This window comes from Dryas octopetala, chromosome 2 (genome assembly GCF_963921425.1).
Source record: "Dryas octopetala chromosome 2, drDryOcto1.1, whole genome shotgun sequence".
NCBI classification, from domain to species: domain Eukaryota; kingdom Viridiplantae; phylum Streptophyta; class Magnoliopsida; order Rosales; family Rosaceae; genus Dryas; species Dryas octopetala.
Genome location: NC_141367.1, coordinates 22,046,025 through 22,063,909, shown reverse-complemented (window position 1 = coordinate 22,063,909; position 17,885 = coordinate 22,046,025). Strand labels below are relative to the sequence as shown.

Sequence of the window (17,885 nt, the reverse complement as noted above, 5' to 3'; positions counted from 1 at the left end):
CAAGAAAAACTTGCAATTACAGATAGGTCCTCACACTTGTTGGGAATTTACGAATCAAAGAATATTCTAATTCTATAACGCTCGAGACAATTTTTTCTCCTTTTTTTAAACACTTGTTAATATGAACACAATATCTTCAGATTGGAAAAAATATATATGTATATATTCAGTATTTAAATTTGAAAATATTAACAATTATAAGGCATTAGCCATATTTTTTTTAAGAAATGTATTCTCTTGAAAGAGTTAATTCTAACTCAAAAGGAAAAGAGTTATTCTAATAAGTAACCTTACTCAAAAGGAAAATAGTATATTCTAATTCAAAGAAACTTATTCTAGGCAATTTTATATGTTCTTTTATATATATATATATATATGGTGAGGGGGAAGGGGTTGGGAAATTCTAACTTGGAACCTTATCTATCATATATAGTGGAGATAAGTACCATTAGATCAATAGTTAATAAATTAATTTGAATTATGATTCTAAGCTTGTGTTATTTCTACTTGTTTATAAGTTTAGAGATAGAAGTCTAATTAACCAACTAGCTATTGCTATGGTATCTCTCTTCCCAATCCCTTGATTAAAAAAAAAAAAACAGATAGAAGTCTAAAACTTTTTTTTAACAATTATCATATAATGTTTGTTAAGATCAAATTGTAATGCATAGAAATTCTATTGCTCAATAATGAAGCTTTTTATACACTATGACATCAATAACAAAAGTTTTCTAAATTACATATGAAAGACCTTGATAGTTTTCAAAAGAGACCACATGAACCACAAACAAATTTTATGATATTATCTATGAAGATACACCACTCGGTCAACTCCTTTGTCCACAATTTTTTCCTCTTTATATCGATCTGCAACTGTAGTCAACGTCGAAATAGTACTCACAAAAAAAAGACAAGGCGATGCTAGAAATTTTATGTGAGTATTGTCCGAAAGAAACTAGTACCTGCTTTCAAATCTCTTCTAGCTTAACCTAGTCCTATGCTCTTTTTGGTTGTAATGGTTTCAATGATCCATTTGATAAAAGACATTCTTTCATCCCCTTGAAAAAAACACTAAAATTTTTCTATATCTCAATTACATCTTGACATTTTCAATTCCTTTTCTTAGGAATTATATGAATTTAAAATTGATGAGAATAAACTTATGGTTTCCTCCCATATCTCATTCTAGTTTGATTACTCATGATCTATTGATTTGGTCACTCATCTACCCATGAGTATCATATATATTTATAAAGAAAAGAAATACCATGACCAGGAAAATCCATAGGTTATGGATCTCATGCATAAAAAAACGATGAGATCGAGGGACTTACCTGCCCCAGAGATACCAGCTGTGGTATCCCTCTCTTCCTTTTTCTCTCTCCTCTCCTTCTTTTGTCTTTCTCTCTCTACCGTTACACAAGTCTGCTCCTATCACAAAGGCATGCAAGTTATTCTCAAAAACGATTGTGTATATAGTCATAAATATTATATGTTTTTGTTGCTCATGAATATTATATGTAAACCAGCATAAAGAGATTAAAAGTAGGGTGGTTCGACTCCCAAGTTTGTTCATTTCATTTTTATGCATTTTTTTTTTTTTGTAAACTCAACATCCTTTTTTTTTTTTTTTGAAGGAAACAAATGCATCCATAGTCATTGACGTAGCTGCCACACAAAGAAGCATCCTTGTATAGAGGGACCTTTTGGGTGAAGCCAAAATGTGAATTTTGAAATAGAATATGAGAAGAGAGATCAGGGCAACCATGACCATGAGCAAAAAAAAAATAATCTGAAATTAATCATTTGCCAAACAACAATACAACATGTGAGATGACCTAGGGGAAGAAAAAGGGAACGAATGAATGTGAGCTAGGTAGCCTAGGTTATGAGAGACGACGGTAGATTTTGAGGTTAAAAGACTTTGCAATGTGAAGTAGTACGTGAAGGCCATTTAATTATAAATTGGATGTTTAAGATTTGAGAAATACTATATGTACCTACATCAAATGCTAAACTAGTCCTAACCAATTTTCTTCAGAAAAATTCCTATTACCCTAGAATAAAAAAAAAAACAGAAAAAAAAAGTAAAAAATTCACAGCAAACCCACCTAAAATAGTTATCAAATACTCAATAGAAAATTTTGATTAAATACCTAATCATAATAATTCTTTATAAGAAAACAGTAAGATCCAATAGTTTTTCACTTTGACTTTTTATTTAGAGTGTTGTTTTTAGATTAGGTCACAAACTTGGCCCATTTCTTTGGGTTCTTTGAATTTTATATTAAAGCAAAATTAATAAGAAAGAAATTGTACACATGAACCCAAGTATGTTAGCATCAATCATTGATTCATTATACAAATTAAAAATGAGTACCAATATTTTCTTTTCACTACAATGACTTTACATTGGCAAGGGTCATAAATGAACTCCCATGATTTTCAAACCTAAATTAATAAAAGGATAAAGAAACAACTACAACTTAGCTAGCAGGAACTTTCGCATATAATGACAATGACACTCATAAATTCATAATTTAAAACAAATTAATATTTTCATTTTCACATATTGAATGCATTATAATTCCTTATAACCATTTTATTTTAATATTCATTTTGAATTTATCTCTTTTTTGTTTTTGTAATACATTTCTCTCAAATAGTTTATTTTGACTCCAAATGCTCGTCGGTTTTGACCGTGAAAGCCTACCAAAAACGTCGTCGTCACGTTCAGTTAGGACATCTTCGTCAGAGAGGCTTTAAGCTTCTACTTAAAGCAACAGATAGCTCAGACTCCCTAACTAAAAACTCTGAGCACCGTCTTTCTTTTGTGAGCTCGCCAGCAACATCACCAAACTAAACCCTTTCTGCTGCTTCACTGACAATGGCGTCTTTGCTGCGTCTTCTCCTCCCATTCTTCCTTTCTTGCATTATTTTGCTGAACCACCAAGTCAAATGCGATGAAGGTAAACCTTTCTTTTTTTAACATCCATTATGATTGATCTTCAACATTTTTAGTTAAACTTACCATTTGCTTTATTTCTTTATATGGGTCTGATTTTACTATGCTAGCCTGAACTTATTTCCCATTTTGAGGCTATTTGATAATGGTGTATATGCTACTTACTTATATGCATTCTCTATGTATTTGTTACATTTATGATTCTTTCTATTTTTGGGTTTCTGGTTAGCTTATCAATATCATATTAAAAAATAAAAACCCCTTTCAAATGAGATCTTATTACAGGCTATTGATCTGGGTTACACTAATTTGTGATAAAATATGGAATGTGTCGTCTTAGCTTACTGGATCTTATAGATTTAGTTCTTGCAAACGGGTAAGTGTAATCTGTATACTATGCTTGAAAGTTGAAATCTTGGTGAAACTACGTTTATCATTGGCATCTCAATGGATGAGTCTGTGATCTGTATTTGAATATTTTTTGTTAAAAATTATACGTAATCATGCTTATTTTTAATACTGCATTTACTTTACTATTTCTTTGGCCGTTCTCCATTTACTTTTCTTTTTCCTTAATTTTTTTCTAGGAAAACATTCCACATCCTTGTATGGCACTTTTTCTGTTCTTGACCTTGCATACTAATGGCTCATTAAATCTTTCTTTTTGAAATATTTTGTGCTGATACTGTAAGATCAGAGCCTCAAATAGGCCATTATTTCCAGTACCATTCTAAGATAGGAGACACTCTTATGTAGGGGTGCAACTTGGGCTGGGTGAACCCCCGCCCGCCCAAACCCAACCCGGTGTTTGAACCAGTGTGGGAGGGTTTGAAAAAGTCAAAACCCACCCAAACCCGAACCCGACCTCAACCTAAATTTTTTGGGTTGGGCTTGGGTAGAGATCATGCCCACCAAGCCTGCAACCGAGCCCGAATTCCAACTCTTTTGTAAACTGGTAGTAGGCTAGTAGCAAACTATCCTTTGGTGCTATAATATTAACTCTAACCTAGGATTTGAAAAATGTGGTGGAGCCAAGCAGCCTGGAGGTGGTGACTGTAGTCTTATAAGTACCCAAGTCTCCGTTAATGCCAGGGGGTTGGTTCAAACTAGGAGCTTGCTCTAAAAGCGATCATCTTGAGTTCAAATCACACCAACCCCTTAAGGCCAGCCCAGGGGATTCGTAGTTCCTTAGTTGTGTACAGTCTGAGGTGAGGTGCATGCTCAATTAAAATTATTGTTCTTTGTTGTTTCTAGTTTTTAGTAGTTCCAACTTCCATGTACTTTGTGAACACATTCTTTGGGCTAATTCCATACAAGACTGCTTGTTCTAGAGACAAAGTGGAATAGACCAACCACTACTTTGCATGCCTATCCCAAAGTAGTATTTAGGTCAAGACTTCCAATGCAGAGCCCTGGTTGGACAACCTAAAATAAACTCATATTTAAGTTGATCTGTTTATGTATGATTGTGTAGTGGTAAGTGTTGATCCTTTGAATTATATATCTCTCTTTGACAATGAAATTTCCGTCTCTGACTTTTTCCATTAGATGAGGAAGATACTCTTCTTATAGGCATCAACAGCTATCGGGCTACCACCTTGAACTTAACAGCCCTTACAAAGAACGACAATGCAGAGTGCCTTGCTGATGAGATAGCTGACCAATTCAAAAATCAACCTTGTACAAACACCACAGGCTCCAACACAGTACCAGGCACTGAACCTCAGTTTGCTGACTATCCAAAACTTTTAGCTAAATGCCATTTGAATGTCTCTAATACAAGGGATGGGGTCATACTGCCTGCTTGTGTTCCCAACCTGGATCCTACACTTGTCCTTTCTAACTTCACAAAATCTCAGTACTCCGATAATCTTAATGACACCAAGTTTACAGGAATTGGAATTGGTTCTGATGATAAATGGATTGTTGTTGTTTTGACCACGAACACACCCGAGGGAAGCTTTGTGAATGCACAAAATACTGGTGCTGCCAGCGCTGCCAGTTTAGTTTCCATGATCAGTTTGGTTCACTACTTGCTAGTTTTGCTGATGGGTTTTATCTTTCATCTGTAAGCCAAGAGGATAGCCATACACTTTATTTGAAGGATGTTATAAGACAAGTTTTGTGCTTTTCCGAAATAGAGAGGACAATGAATTTTCTATTGAAGCTGCTTTCTCGCTGGAAATTTGATTTTATTCTTGCTTAACTTGATGTGCCCTGTTGTTGAACTTCCAAAGTTTTGTAATATGATTGAGAAAAAGAAAATGTTGTATCTTACTCTGTAATCGAATAATACTTGCACTACTTTATATTATATCTCAACCTTTTAGGTAGGAGTGACAATTTTAATATAAAATATATAATTTCCTCGGATTTTTTGGATTGGTTAGGTTGAAGACTCATTTATCCGTATTTTTCAACTTTTAGTGTTGGTCCGATTATGTTGGTATTTTTGTTCAAATTGTCCAAAGCTTGGGTTCGTCCAATTCAAGTCTCATTGGCCAGTTTTCTTTTAGTATATTTACACTATTATTAGATATTATAATAACTTCTGTATATAGAATATCCAACCCTAGTAGCCCAATTCCTCCAGTTTTTTTGGCTAAGTTCATAATTCCAGTTCAAAGTTGATAACACAATGCTAATAAAAGAAGCTACACACAAAATTCTGCTTCAAGACGAATAAAGGATCCATGACAATCTATTTGTATTTCTAGTTTGACAATCTAAGTGAACATGATAACCAACAAAGACAAAATATAAGGAGCAAGCCTCATCTCCAATCCATATTTTCCTTCTTGATATGAAACTGAACTTCCAGCATCCACCAATATTTATTTCTTCTACTATGTAACACTCCAAATGTGAACCGTGAACAAATCCAATGGAACATCTTCAATATGAGGACTTCATTCATTCAATTCTCACTATCATCACTGATTCAAGCACTCTTTAATCTGCTCCTGTTGAGAAACAGATACCTCCTCAGCGCAAGCAACAACACCCAGGTGGTCTTTGTAATCTTTTCCTTTATCATCAAAAGCAATGCCGAGCTTAGCACAGTTTTCAGTATCTGTGCCTGTAATCCTTTGAAGAAACCCAGTAGGCCCTCTCTTTTCCAAATGGCATAAAATGCACCTGAAACTGTCTTCCTGGAATTTTGAGATCTTGTTTGAGCTTCCTCCCTACCATCTTCATCTTCATCTGCAGCTTGAATCATGACCTTGCACCTGTGGAAGTTCATAACCCAATTTTACCATTGAAGTTGTACATAAAAGCCAGATAGAGAAGGGTGCAACATGTATCAATTTTAAAAATCTGCTCTGTCATTTTTCCGGGAAAGAGTAACAATACATGATATGTATAATGCATAGAGAAGATTGATAGAATTGACTATCCACCTGATGGCTGGGTATGTCAAGCAGGATGCAATACACTTTGAGACAGCACCCAATATGAAAGCAGAAAAGGCAGAAAGAGCTTCTGGAGATGACTCTGTACCTGTTCTTTTGCTCAGCTGCCCCCTCAATAGTCTTTGTTTCAGTTGATCAAATACAGTGTACTGTGCAATAGAGAAGTTCAAGATTCAACTTAAGTTGTCTTTTCTTGCAAGCTAAATATTTTATCTTTGCTTACAGTGTACATTTGAAAAACAAAAATTGAGAATCGAAAATCTAAGAGATACAGGTAGCATTTTTTGCATTGTCAATGTTGAGGATGTAACCCAAAGTCCACTTTTAAAATAAAAAACTCAAAATAGAAACAGATTATCCCAAAATAACTTCAAGGATCTTATATCCAAACAGAACCAAGTAGGTAATACATGTAACGTGTATACAGTATATGTACACCAGAGTGCACACACAAGTACCTGGATAGATGGGTTAGATGTTAAAAGAAGAGATATGCCAAGACCATCAAATGCCTCAGTCCAAGATCCCTCTGAAAGGGTCTTCCATAGTCCTTTGGATTTCCCAAATTCACTTGTCTGCATCCTTGAGGATGCTGTATCCAAGGGCTGCAAAGAAAAATTCAGAAATTTGAATATCTAATAGTAAGGACTAAAATTAGTTACTGAACACCATAAGAAATAATGAGGAAGATATGGATTGGATTCTACAAGGGCTTGAGAGGAAATTTATTTGTGATAGCATAAGATTTGGAAATGGTCCTATTTGATTCTACATGGCTCAGGAGTCAGGACTAACGGGCATTTCTTTATTAATGGAAACTATTGTCAATGTATGACTCACCTGTGTCACTATGACTGTACAAGCCCCAGCAGCAGCTGCAACTATCAAGTTTGCTCCTGTTCCAATGGATTTATTTCCACTTTTCTCCAAGTATAACCTCTTAAAAAAACTGTATCCATAGAAGTAGATGAATTGTGAAATAAAGGACTGTAGGTTCTTTGTCCCAAGGCCCTGGTACAATGAAAGCACCTGATGGCTATAAATTGCTTCCCAGAAAACATCAGAAATGTTCCTGCAAATCCCAGACAAATTAAAATTTCGAAAGAAAAAAAATCGCAGATGAACGTTGCCTTATGAATCATTCATTAGAAAAGGCAGTTGTCACAAATTTTTTGGCCATATCCCATTATCTGTAAAACAAGAGTTCACCTTCAAGCCAAGACAATATGAAGCATTGAACAAAAATTCCTATGGTTAGTCAAATTTCCTTCCTTCCTAACCTTTTAGAGTGAAACAAGTTCACGATGGAGATGTATATAGGGTATCATCAAGTATAAATTATCTACAGAATAACACTGTGCTAAATCCCAGAACAAACACAAAAGAACTTCTTCAGTGATATACTGGCTCAAAGGAAAAGTTTAATCACTACTAGTTAGTGTGTCATTATCTATGGTGAGTACAGAGAAGTTTATCTCATTGCATTATTGTACGAGTACTGGCATCACAATGAAAGAGACTGCAAAGAGAACAATTTGAAAGAGATCATATAGAAGAACATTGTATGAGTATAATAATAATACGCTATTGAAGGCTCATAAAAGACCTTCCGTGCATATCTTTTCAGATATTGAACATATCACAATGAGAGAACAGTACATGGGAAAACAAGTTTGACTGTCATATTAATTTACCCAAGTAAACAATTTATAGCCATAGATATAAAACTTAGTTTGTAGATGCTTAGGAGTTGCTGACTACTCTACAACACAATTAAATCTCTGCCCCTAAGGCGATCATAAATAAATAAATGAATAAATCTCTGCCCCTAAGGATACAGTTCTAGACTTCTAGTAAACGATTAAGCTAAAAGCCAAAACCTTTGGACATGCCAGCCTATAAGATAAATTGCAATTACATTCCCATTAAAATTTGCATTATGGGCAAAGATAATCTCAACTCATACAAACAATTAGCACCAAAATAATAATTAGAAAAAACCCAGAAAAAAAAAACACAAAAATTTTTTTAAAAAAAAAAAAGGAAATGAAGGGAATATTAATCAAACACAATTATGGGGAACAAAGAGGCTACAAAATCAACCTGTACTTCTGCTGATGGTGAGCTCGGACTTCAGCTTGATACTTGGTCTTGCAGGTATCAAGTGGGTACAAGATGGTGGTGCTAACAAGAGCTCCAATGGCCCCCGATGTTGCCTCTGCCACAGATTCAAGATCAAAGCCCATCTTTTCTCTCTTTGTGAAATGAAATCTTGAGCCTTATAACACAAGAAAGAATTGGGTTTTTTTTTTTAAAGAAAAAGAATTGGGTTTTAACTTTTAAGGGAATGAAAAGCAAAGAAGGCTACGACTACGAGAGTGAAAAGGGTTGGGAAATGCATTCAGGAGGTGGGTAGTAGTAGACTAGTAGTACAATATGGTATGGTTATGGTGTGCTCCAGTGCTCCGTGCCAGTTAGTAACTGAAAGTGACGCTTATAGACAAACCAATCGGGATGGGTTGGTTTCATGGTTAGTGTATCTTATTGGGAATCGGAAACGTGAATAGTCTTCTCTAAATCCATTGTCCTTTGCTTTGGTACATTTTACAAAATTGAGATCAATTTTACTTCAGGATACATATTTAAATTTATATTAATAAAATACACTAATTTAGAATTTGTATGAATGTAGAGCAAGAGAAGAACCCAAATATTGAGCAAGAGATTTTCAAGGAGAAGACGTCGGCATCGGCGACGACGGGTTATGACGATGTAAAGGAGATGTTGGGTGTTTTTGTCAAGTATGTTTAGTAAAATTATTGGCTGTGATATTGGGTTGTAATAAAAGTAGTTTAGGAAAATATATTGAGTGTACTAATAAATTTTAATATTTTTTAAAATAAAAGTGGTTATAAAGAATATGTTGGAGTTAGTGATAAAAAATTTAGATTAAAATAGCAGCAGAGTCTTATTCATTTGTATTTGATTTTTTACCTTACTAAAATCAATTTATGCCCCTCTTGATCCTTTAATATTTATAGAGGGTTGTTATTTGCACACTATTTTTCTTTTCTTTTTACACACCTTTTTTAAAAAAATAAAAGGGAAAAGACTATTCTCTCCTTCTTTCACCCAAAGTCCACTTTCATTTTCTCTATTTGCACACTCCCATCAACAGAGAAAGAAAGAAAAAAAAAAAAAACACACACACACACCACCCCATTTCCCTCCTTCACCCCGACCAAAAAAACACACACACCAGCCCCTCCCTTCCCTCACCCCGACCACCTCCCTCTCTGCTCATTTTTCATTTTCAAAGTGCAACACCAATGGCCGAGCACGTACATCGCCTTCAGCTCACTCCTCATCGCCGAGCACATCGCCTTCATCTAGCTCCCCATCGCCGAGCATAACAGGTCTAGCCTCACCTTTCTTCTCCGAGCTTGCCTACGACGCCGCGCCTCTACCTGCTACAACCACAGCAAAGCACCACTGCCAATAAAAAAATCGCAGCTGGTTCAGCGGCTACATGTCGAATGGTTCATGAATGTTCGGTGGCTACCTGCCAAATTGGTCGTGGATGTTCGGTGGGTGGCTTCCGAAGGAAGGAAAGAGAGATGAGGAGAGAGAGAATGAGAGGAGAATAATGCACATGCAGGGAGGGTGGTGCTGCGCGCGGTGGTGGTGGTGCGCAGGTGTGTGTTGACAGAGAAAAAGAGAGAGGGAATGAGAGATAGTGGGAAAGAGAAAGATGAGATGTGTGGGTGTGTAATGAAATGATGGTATTTTGGTAATAAGTTAGGTGTGTGTTGAGAGATTTTGAATTTGAGATGAGTGTGTGGGGTGTGTAGGAGAAAAAAAGAAAAAAAAATGTGTGCAAAAAGAAAAAAAAAAATGTGTGCAAATAGCAGCACTCTATTTGTACCTTATGACAACTCAATTTGTCCAAATGTTAAAATATACTCAATTTGTACCTATACATATGTTTTTGTATCATATTTGCACTTCTCAGTATTTTATAATGTATTTTAAATATTTTAAATTTCTGTATATTGCTAACTATAATAATTATCATGCTAACGCGATTATATTAGGTTATTTGGTATTTGGAAACTCTAATAAATAATTCTAGATATATCACATTTTCAACCCCAACCACCATTACCAGCCATCCAAACCCTCTTCGATCTGTCAAGCTCGCAAACTGGTGTCAATGTCCAAAAACGTGTTGTCGTGTAAGAGATCTGAGGCCTGCCATCGGACTGGGAGCAGCATCACTGCAACCTCGTACGTTGCATGTTAGCATTTCAGGCTGGTCGAAGATTAAGAGAATGAAGAAGCAAGGATGATAAATGCGACTGTGCAAGGGAGACTGAACCCGTGCAACCCGCCCAGCCCAACATGCATAACCTTGGTTTTCACTTCTTTTCGGCTTAGCAACGAATTTTAGATATGTTGCGGGTCAGCCTGCGGTTTAGGTTCGAACCCGGTCCAACCCACCCGATTCTCACCTCCAATCTTTAGTGTACTTTGTCTAGAAGACCGTAATAAACAAGAAACTTCCAGAGTCCATCTAGCTTAATACTCTAGCACTAGGAAGTTGCAAAATGCTGCTAAACATGTAGATCTACATTCTAAAATCTGCAGATACAATTTTAAATTAACTCCAAATATAAATACAAATGCATTTGTATTTTAAAAAAATTATAGATATAATTTCAAATTAACTCCAAATGTAAATACAAATGCATCTACATCTCAAAAAAACTACATATACATTGTCGAGCGCTTAAGATCATTTTTTACTCTACCAACCACGCCCATGCAAAATAAAATGTGCTTTGGCTTAATTTTATTTTGGACAATATTTGGATACTTAAGTTTGAATACTAATTAAGTTTGGACAATATTTGGATACTTAAGTTTGAATACTTAATACCAATTAAATGAGTGGATAATAAAATTCATGAGAAAAAAGATGATAGACTCCATTATAAGTTCATTCCATTGATATTAACTGTTTAGTACAAAATTGATACTCAAACTTGAGTAACTAAGCATATTTTCTTTTGTCATTGGGAGTAATTTAGCCTAAATTTTATACCATATTTATACTACATTGCGTAGTAGTGTAGTACAAATAATTGTATCCAATTTCGAGTCACATCGTGCCGCATATTGCCAATGATCTTCACATATTTAAAATCCCAATAACATGTAAGGCTCTATTTGATTCATTTTGTATTTTTTGAATACAAACCCCCCTAAGCCTTTTCCCTCCTTTAAAATTTCCACTGAGAGACTCACAGACAATCCCCGACGGCCCCACGCCGAAAGAAGAAGAGAATGAACCTCACACTCACAGAATCCTGACGTTGCTCTCTGCACAGCTCCGCCACTGAGCCGTAGAAACCGACCGAAAAGCCCCTAACAACAATGCAAGACCTCTTCGGCATGGTCCGCGAGTCCCTGGTGTTTCGGACCCCAGGCAGGGACGACGGAGGAGGGGGGTTCGGTGGCCTGGTCGAGAAGATCGGCTCCAGCATTCGAAAATCTCGAATTGGATTGTTCTCCAAACCTCCAGTCCGCGTGCTTCCTCCTGCTCCTGCTCCAAAAGATGACGCGCCGCCAATTCGGTGGCGCAAGGGCGAGTTGATTGGGTCTGGTGCTTTCGGTCGGGTCTATATGGGGATGAACCTCGACTCCGGAGAGCTCCTCGCCGTGAAACAGGTCTGGGTGGTATCAATTGTGCGTTTGGCTTTTGTTTCTTAATGGATTTGGTGTTTGATGTTTTCGTACTGTATTGCAGGTGTCAATTGCGGCAAATAGTGCTTCAAAGGAGAAGACACAGGCATGGATCTGATTTTGATAAATTTCATTTCATTTTGTTGACTTTTTATTTTACATTATAGTATTTGCCATTCTTATTGGCTATCATGTAGTTAGCAAAAAGTTACTTAATTCAATGCAAGAAAGCTGCAATTAATACCCTCATTTTAGTTTTTGACAAAATTGTGAGAATGTGGAGTGTTGTCCCACATTAGAAAATTATAACTTTGCATAGTGATTTATAAGTAGTTGGTGATCTCAACCCATTGCCAATTGGTTTTGGGTTTGATGCTCCAATTTCCTTTGTGGTATCAAAGCCAAGTGCCTCTCACACATTACCAATTGGTTTTGGGCTGGATGCTCAAAGTTTCTTCAAAAATAAATTCTGTTATTATAATGCTAATGCTAAGCAAATGTTTATAAATTGAAGGATATGTGTTAGCTGTGAAATTACTGTTACAAATTTTCGGTTTGAAACTAAGTGATTGCAGTTTTCTTTTCTAATTTAATGAAATCAGGCCCACATTCGAGAGTTGGAGGAGGAAGTGAAGCTTCTCAAGAATCTTTCACATCCAAACATTGTTGTGAGTATGATTCTCTTATTTCTTCAATGTAAGTGATGGTGGTTTCTTACTGTCTTACTGTTTTGATGTTGTTGCTCTTTAGAGGTATTTGGGGACTGCTAGGGAGGAGGATTCGTTGAATATTCTGTTGGAATTTGTGCCAGGCGGATCCATATCGTCCCTCCTGGGGAAATTTGGATCCTTTCCTGAGTCTGTAAGTAATTGTTACTTCTTAATTGATTGACCTTTGGTGTTTGGGATATCGATTTTGCATCTTGAAAGTGTTTTCTGTACAGGTTATAAGGATGTACACAAAGCAGCTGTTATTGGGTCTTGAATACCTTCACAAGAATGAAATTATGCATCGGGACATCAAGGTACCTCTCCTTTCCCACTGTTTAATGTTCACTTAGAGTAGAAACTGACCTCCCTATCATTTAATAATGGGCATGTTTCGTATAGGGTGCAAACATCCTTGTTGATAATAAGGGGTGCATTAAACTCGCAGACTTTGGTGCATCGAAGAAAGTTGTTGAACTGGTAATGACATTGTTATTATGTATTATTGATAATTAACTCTTATTTTTTTCATACACATCACTAGTAATTTTGTTTGTTGATACAGGCTACTGTAAATGGTGCCAAGTCAATGAAGGGTACTCCATATTGGATGGCCCCTGAAGTCATCCTTCAGACTGGCCATAGCTTGTAAGGACAATTACTCACCTTTAAGCTGATGATGTTCTCATTAATCCCAATATACCTTTGATACACCTTAATTAGAAGTGTTTATCAATTTAGATTTGAGGTAGCTTTTTAAATTCAAGAGAGATGACTATATGTGATGGTTTGAATTGGCATTAGAAAAGGTGTTATTTTTGTCAACCTTTTGTTGTTTTCTGCATACCCCTTATTTTGAGTCAAAGGATTTTTCAATACCAGTTGAGGAACAAGGGTAGATGTCGTATCTCTAAGACTTCTTCCAGTCTTGTGTACTCCTTCTTTCAAGGACCCATGCTGCTTCAAAGAACACTCTCCTGATAATAGTCCTAGTTGTTTTAGTTGTGTATATATCAACTAGATAAGGTTCAGTGATGTTACTTTTCTGTATAACTGCTTATTTTCATATTGAGGCTGTTTACATGAGAACTACGATCTATAGCACATTTCTCATTTAATCCCCAATTAGAAGCATATATCCATGCTCTCATACTTTGAATGATGTGACCCCTCTTTTTTAGTGGAGAAAAGTTTAGATTCATCTACTCTTTCTTTCTTATCTTTGGTAGATTCATATACTCTGTATTTTTATTTTTATTTTTTATTCTTTATTTTGGACCTCACTAGTTTTGAATATGGTTTTTAGCTCTGCTGACATATGGAGTGTTGGATGTACTGTGATTGAGATGGCTACAGGAAAGCCTCCATGGAGCCAACAGTACCAGGAGGTACACATTTCAAGCTGCTTTGGCCAACTACTAGTTTGATTATTGTGCTAATATGACCAAAATTTTCTAATTTAGTGTAGTTTTCCCCAAGAGGCTGCAGACTAAAATCAGGGGTTTTTCTTTTCAGGTTGCTGCTCTCTTCCATATTGGAACAACAAAATCTCATCCACCCATCCCTGAACATCTCTCTGCTGAGGCAAAGGATTTTCTGTTAAAATGTTTGGAGAAGTACAATCTTGATTTCTATTTCTCCTCACTTTTTTCAATTTGAATGAGCCAACAACATACTTTGATATCTAGATAGAGTTTTCTGTTATAAAAATTTGGCAAACGCTAATCCGTTTTCTATTAGTTATATTTTCTCTTCTTAACTCTTGCACTCCATACTGTGGTGGCAGGGAACCTAACTTAAGGGCTGTTGCATCAGAATTGCTGGAGGTAATTTTGAATGGCAGGCTATGTTGCTTACATATTGTTCATAGTATAACCAGGAATGAGGCATATGTACTTGTGATTGTGTTATAATTTAGTTTTTAAATCTAGATATTAGATTCTAGTTCTTTTTTTAAGGACAAGAAAAAACAAAAAAAAAAACCACATCTAGTTCATTTACAAGCAGATACGCGTATGCTTTGTTATTTTACTCATGAGCCAATCTATGCTGATTATGTGCAGCACCCATTTGTCACTGGGGATTATCAGGAACCTCGTCCAGTATCTCGCACTTCAGTTATGGTTAGTACAGTTGCTGTTAGTTTTATTGGCTCAAGTGTTTTATCTGTTTGACCATTCTTCTAACATTCTTAATAGCTAATAATCACTCTTATCAGGAAACTGGAATCCATATGGCAACACCTGGGACAAACCTTAGGAGCTTCAACATGAACCCTTCAATCAGAAGGTCAACCTGTGCAGGCTTGAAGGATATATGTGAAATGGGTACTGTAAGGTGCTCGACTGTATATCCAGATAATTTTTCAGGAGGGAGCTCCCGATGGGGAGCAACCAATACTGATGATGACATGTGTCAGATTGATGATAAGGATGACATTGTGCTTGGTTCATTTGTAAAATTTGCATCTATTACAGCATCTGACGAATTAAACAAGGTACCGAACTGTTTTCTTGTCCTTGTAGATCATTCGTATATTTGTAATTAACTTCAGTTTTGATGAGTGATTTGTGTATTTGAACTAGAGTTTCAATCCCATGTGTGAACCAACTGATGACTGGCAATGCAAGTTTGATGAAAGTCTGGAATTGGAGAGAAGTGGAATGAAATTTTCCCCTTGTCAAACAATACATGAGACTTCTGGCAGCCCTGGAGCATCTCATAAGGTGGAAAGTGAATTCACATTTCCTTGTGGGCCATCAGCAGCTGAGGATGATGAGGAGGTTACAGAATCAAAAATAAGAGCCTTCCTGGATGAAAAGGTACTATTCGTGTCGGCTGTGGTCTTTCCTTTATGAATTGATGGTGAAATTATTTCAAAAATGCCATGTTTTCTGAGAGTTTGTATGGTAGGAGACTAATGGTTTAAACTTGATCCATCAAACTACACCAGGCATTAGATCTGGTGAAGCTGCAGACGCCTCTATATGAAGAGTTCTATAGCACATTGAATGCAACTGGTCCTCCAGGTGCAATTGGGAATGCAGATTGTGAACGTGTTTCAAATAATCTGTATTTACCTCCTAAAAGTAAGTCACCCAGTCGGGTACCCAGTAGAAGATTCTCTACAGCAGTTGTTGCTGCCAATGCTGCCAGCTCCGGGAAACATACCAAAAATGTATCAAATGCCAGTGGTGTGCACAGTCGAGTCCTGCAGGAAATTCAGCCGCCTCAGCCCAGTGAATGGAAAGAGCTTCTTCATGATGATAGGAAAAAATCACTTAGTCCAAGGTTTGTCTTTGGTGTTTGCTGCCTTGCTTTAGCTTTTGTCCTTCACTCTTCTACTATAACTTGACTGAGTTGGTTTTTATTTCAGTGCAAGCTTTTCTGAGAGGCAAAGGAGGTGGAAAGAGGAGCTTGATGAAGAGCTGGAGAGGAAGCGAGGCAAGTTTTATTTTATATTTGTCATTGGCATAAATAAGTTTTCTTTTGTATTTCTGAAGTACCCTATGGTTTTGATTAGGTCTTTTGGGGAGGAAATACATGATTTTTAATATATATTTATATTTCAATGGAATCTGTATGATGCAGAGATGATGCGCCAGGCTGGTCTAGGAATGAATACATCATCTCCAAACAATCGGATTCTAAGTCGACAAAGAGAGCGGCTACGGGCTGTTTTCCCCGGAAAATGAAGTGTATTATGTGTACCTCACTTGAAAGGGCGGAACATGGGACTAAGAGGCAACCTTCTGGAAAAAAGAAAACTCAATATACGTTATAGGGAGTACCAATGTGTTGAGCATCTGTCACTTGTAAAAACTTTTTTGTTTTTCTCTTTTACTCTTCTCAAGAATATTAGAGAGATTTTCCAAATTGGAATTCTATAACCATTCAAATGATTTAGAGATTTAAATAGAAAAAATAAAATTGATGTACTGTACTAAAGACATAAAAAAACACAAAAGAAAATTGGACAAAAAAAATACATAAGAATGCATTTCAAGTAACAAAAAAGAAATATAAGGACCAAATCTCTTTAAGCACAGTTTCTTAGTTTAAAGTCCTCTCAATCTACATATAGTGTAATACAATCATCCCATTAACAATTAAACATCAATATAAAAAAAAAAACAAGTGCTTTTTGTTTTTGATCGAAAAAATAAGTGCGCTTCTATCTGGACTCCATATATGAGTTTAGACGTTTAGTAGATTCCTACACCTCATTCTTAGTGGAAAATGCACTGCATTTCTGAGCCCATTTGAGTTTAGCTCATGTTTCTTAATAATGAATATAACAGAGGGGAGCCTATTTAGTCAACAACCTGAGCTCTGGGGACAAAGGCCCAAGCAACATACAAGGTTAGAGGCCTAGCCATGAACCCTGGACAAATCATTAGTAACAACCTGAACATTATGGGAAGGGAGATGAGCATCAGAGCATGTCAATTTTTCTTGGGGTTGCATCCATGTATGAGCTTTCTCGGCTGTGTAAATAGTACTTCATGATTTTTGCTGACATGCTTACATATATTCACAAAAATGTTCTATCACCTGAGTCTTAATAGAAAATTCACTGCATTCTAAGTTGTTCGATTTTTCGATAAAATCTGACGATTAGAACATGAAAAGTTTAGTGTACAAAGTAAATAATATGCTTTCTATTGACTGTTTGATTTTCATTCAACGATTTAGAAGTTATAGGCTTTCCTAAATTACATTGACATGAAGTATTTAACGCGCATCTATAAATTTATTGATTTAGTGATATATATTCTTTTATAATATTTGAGACGTCTGCAAGTTTGAATTCTTTTGGTGAGCAATTATTAATGTAGGTAATAGAGAAACATGAACACCCGTGAATTGTTCCCCATTGTTTCCTAGTTCATGTATAAATGGACCATCGGACCCCCTGCCTTACCATGATTTCCATTTGAAAGATCATACAAAAATCTTTAAAAGTTCCTTTTGTTCCCCAAACAAATTATTGAAACCTCAGCAAAGTTAGCAATTTGGTTGGTGAGTCAAAAAACGAAAGCTAGTCTCTATTTT

General features: G+C 36.1%; 3 protein-coding genes across 3 annotated transcripts; 2 read left to right on the top strand and 1 right to left on the bottom strand.

Annotated features, from left to right (window-relative positions):
* Positions 1 to 2,811: 2,811 nt before the first annotated feature.
* Positions 2,812 to 5,301, top strand: LOC147294143 (putative GPI-anchored protein At3g06035). The gene is made up of 2 exons (XM_086230722.1): positions 2,812 to 2,969; positions 4,514 to 5,301. Exons 1-2 carry the CDS (start codon positions 2,888 to 2,890, stop codon positions 5,035 to 5,037), a joined length of 606 nt encoding a protein of 201 aa, XP_086086848.1. The 5' UTR covers positions 2,812 to 2,887; the 3' UTR covers positions 5,038 to 5,301.
* A 240-nt stretch (positions 5,302 to 5,541) lies between these two features.
* On the bottom strand, positions 5,542 to 8,880 carry LOC147294142 (peroxisomal adenine nucleotide carrier 1-like). The gene is made up of 5 exons (XM_086230721.1): positions 8,482 to 8,880; positions 7,219 to 7,450; positions 6,837 to 6,983; positions 6,367 to 6,527; positions 5,542 to 6,195 (listed from the first exon to the last, which is right to left on the bottom strand). Exons 1-5 carry the CDS (start codon positions 8,622 to 8,624, stop codon positions 5,907 to 5,909), a joined length of 972 nt encoding a protein of 323 aa, XP_086086847.1. The 5' UTR covers positions 8,625 to 8,880; the 3' UTR covers positions 5,542 to 5,906.
* A 2,808-nt stretch (positions 8,881 to 11,688) lies between these two features.
* Positions 11,689 to 16,697, top strand: NP3 (NPK1-related protein kinase 3). Its single transcript, XM_086230720.1, has 16 exons — positions 11,689 to 12,108; positions 12,188 to 12,229; positions 12,726 to 12,791; positions 12,874 to 12,984; positions 13,067 to 13,147; positions 13,233 to 13,310; positions 13,396 to 13,478; positions 14,137 to 14,218; positions 14,346 to 14,446; positions 14,617 to 14,656; positions 14,894 to 14,953; positions 15,049 to 15,327; positions 15,416 to 15,652; positions 15,784 to 16,121; positions 16,207 to 16,274; positions 16,422 to 16,697. The coding sequence occupies exons 1-16, from the start codon at positions 11,815 to 11,817 to the stop codon at positions 16,523 to 16,525; spliced, it is 2,064 nt and encodes a 687-aa protein (XP_086086846.1). The 5' UTR covers positions 11,689 to 11,814; the 3' UTR covers positions 16,526 to 16,697.
* The last annotated feature ends 1,188 nt before the right edge of the window (positions 16,698 to 17,885 follow it).

What these genes read in the sequence shown, in the direction of transcription:
- NP3 (XM_086230720.1), top strand. Translation starts at nt 11,815, where the DNA reads ATGCAAGACCTCTTCGGCATGGTCCGCGAGTCCCTGGTGTTTCGGACC. An exon ending in TTATGCATCGGGACATCAAG is followed by an intron (nt 13,148 to 13,232) that starts GTACCTCTCCTT and finishes TGTTTCGTATAG; the next exon opens with GGTGCAAACATCCTTGTTGA. An exon ending in CGAAGAAAGTTGTTGAACTG is followed by an intron (nt 13,311 to 13,395) that starts GTAATGACATTG and finishes TTGTTGATACAG; the next exon opens with GCTACTGTAAATGGTGCCAA.
- LOC147294143 (XM_086230722.1), top strand. Translation starts at nt 2,888, where the DNA reads ATGGCGTCTTTGCTGCGTCTTCTCCTCCCATTCTTCCTTTCTTGCATT. An exon ending in CCAAGTCAAATGCGATGAAG is followed by an intron (nt 2,970 to 4,513) that starts GTAAACCTTTCT and finishes TTTTTCCATTAG; the next exon opens with ATGAGGAAGATACTCTTCTT.
- LOC147294142 (XM_086230721.1), bottom strand. Translation starts at nt 8,624, where the DNA reads ATGGGCTTTGATCTTGAATCTGTGGCAGAGGCAACATCGGGGGCCATT. An exon ending in GTACAGTCATAGTGACACAG is followed by an intron (nt 6,984 to 7,218) that starts GTGAGTCATACA and finishes TTTTCTTTGCAG; the next exon opens with CCCTTGGATACAGCATCCTC. An exon ending in TTGACATACCCAGCCATCAG is followed by an intron (nt 6,196 to 6,366) that starts GTGGATAGTCAA and finishes GAACTTCCACAG; the next exon opens with GTGCAAGGTCATGATTCAAG.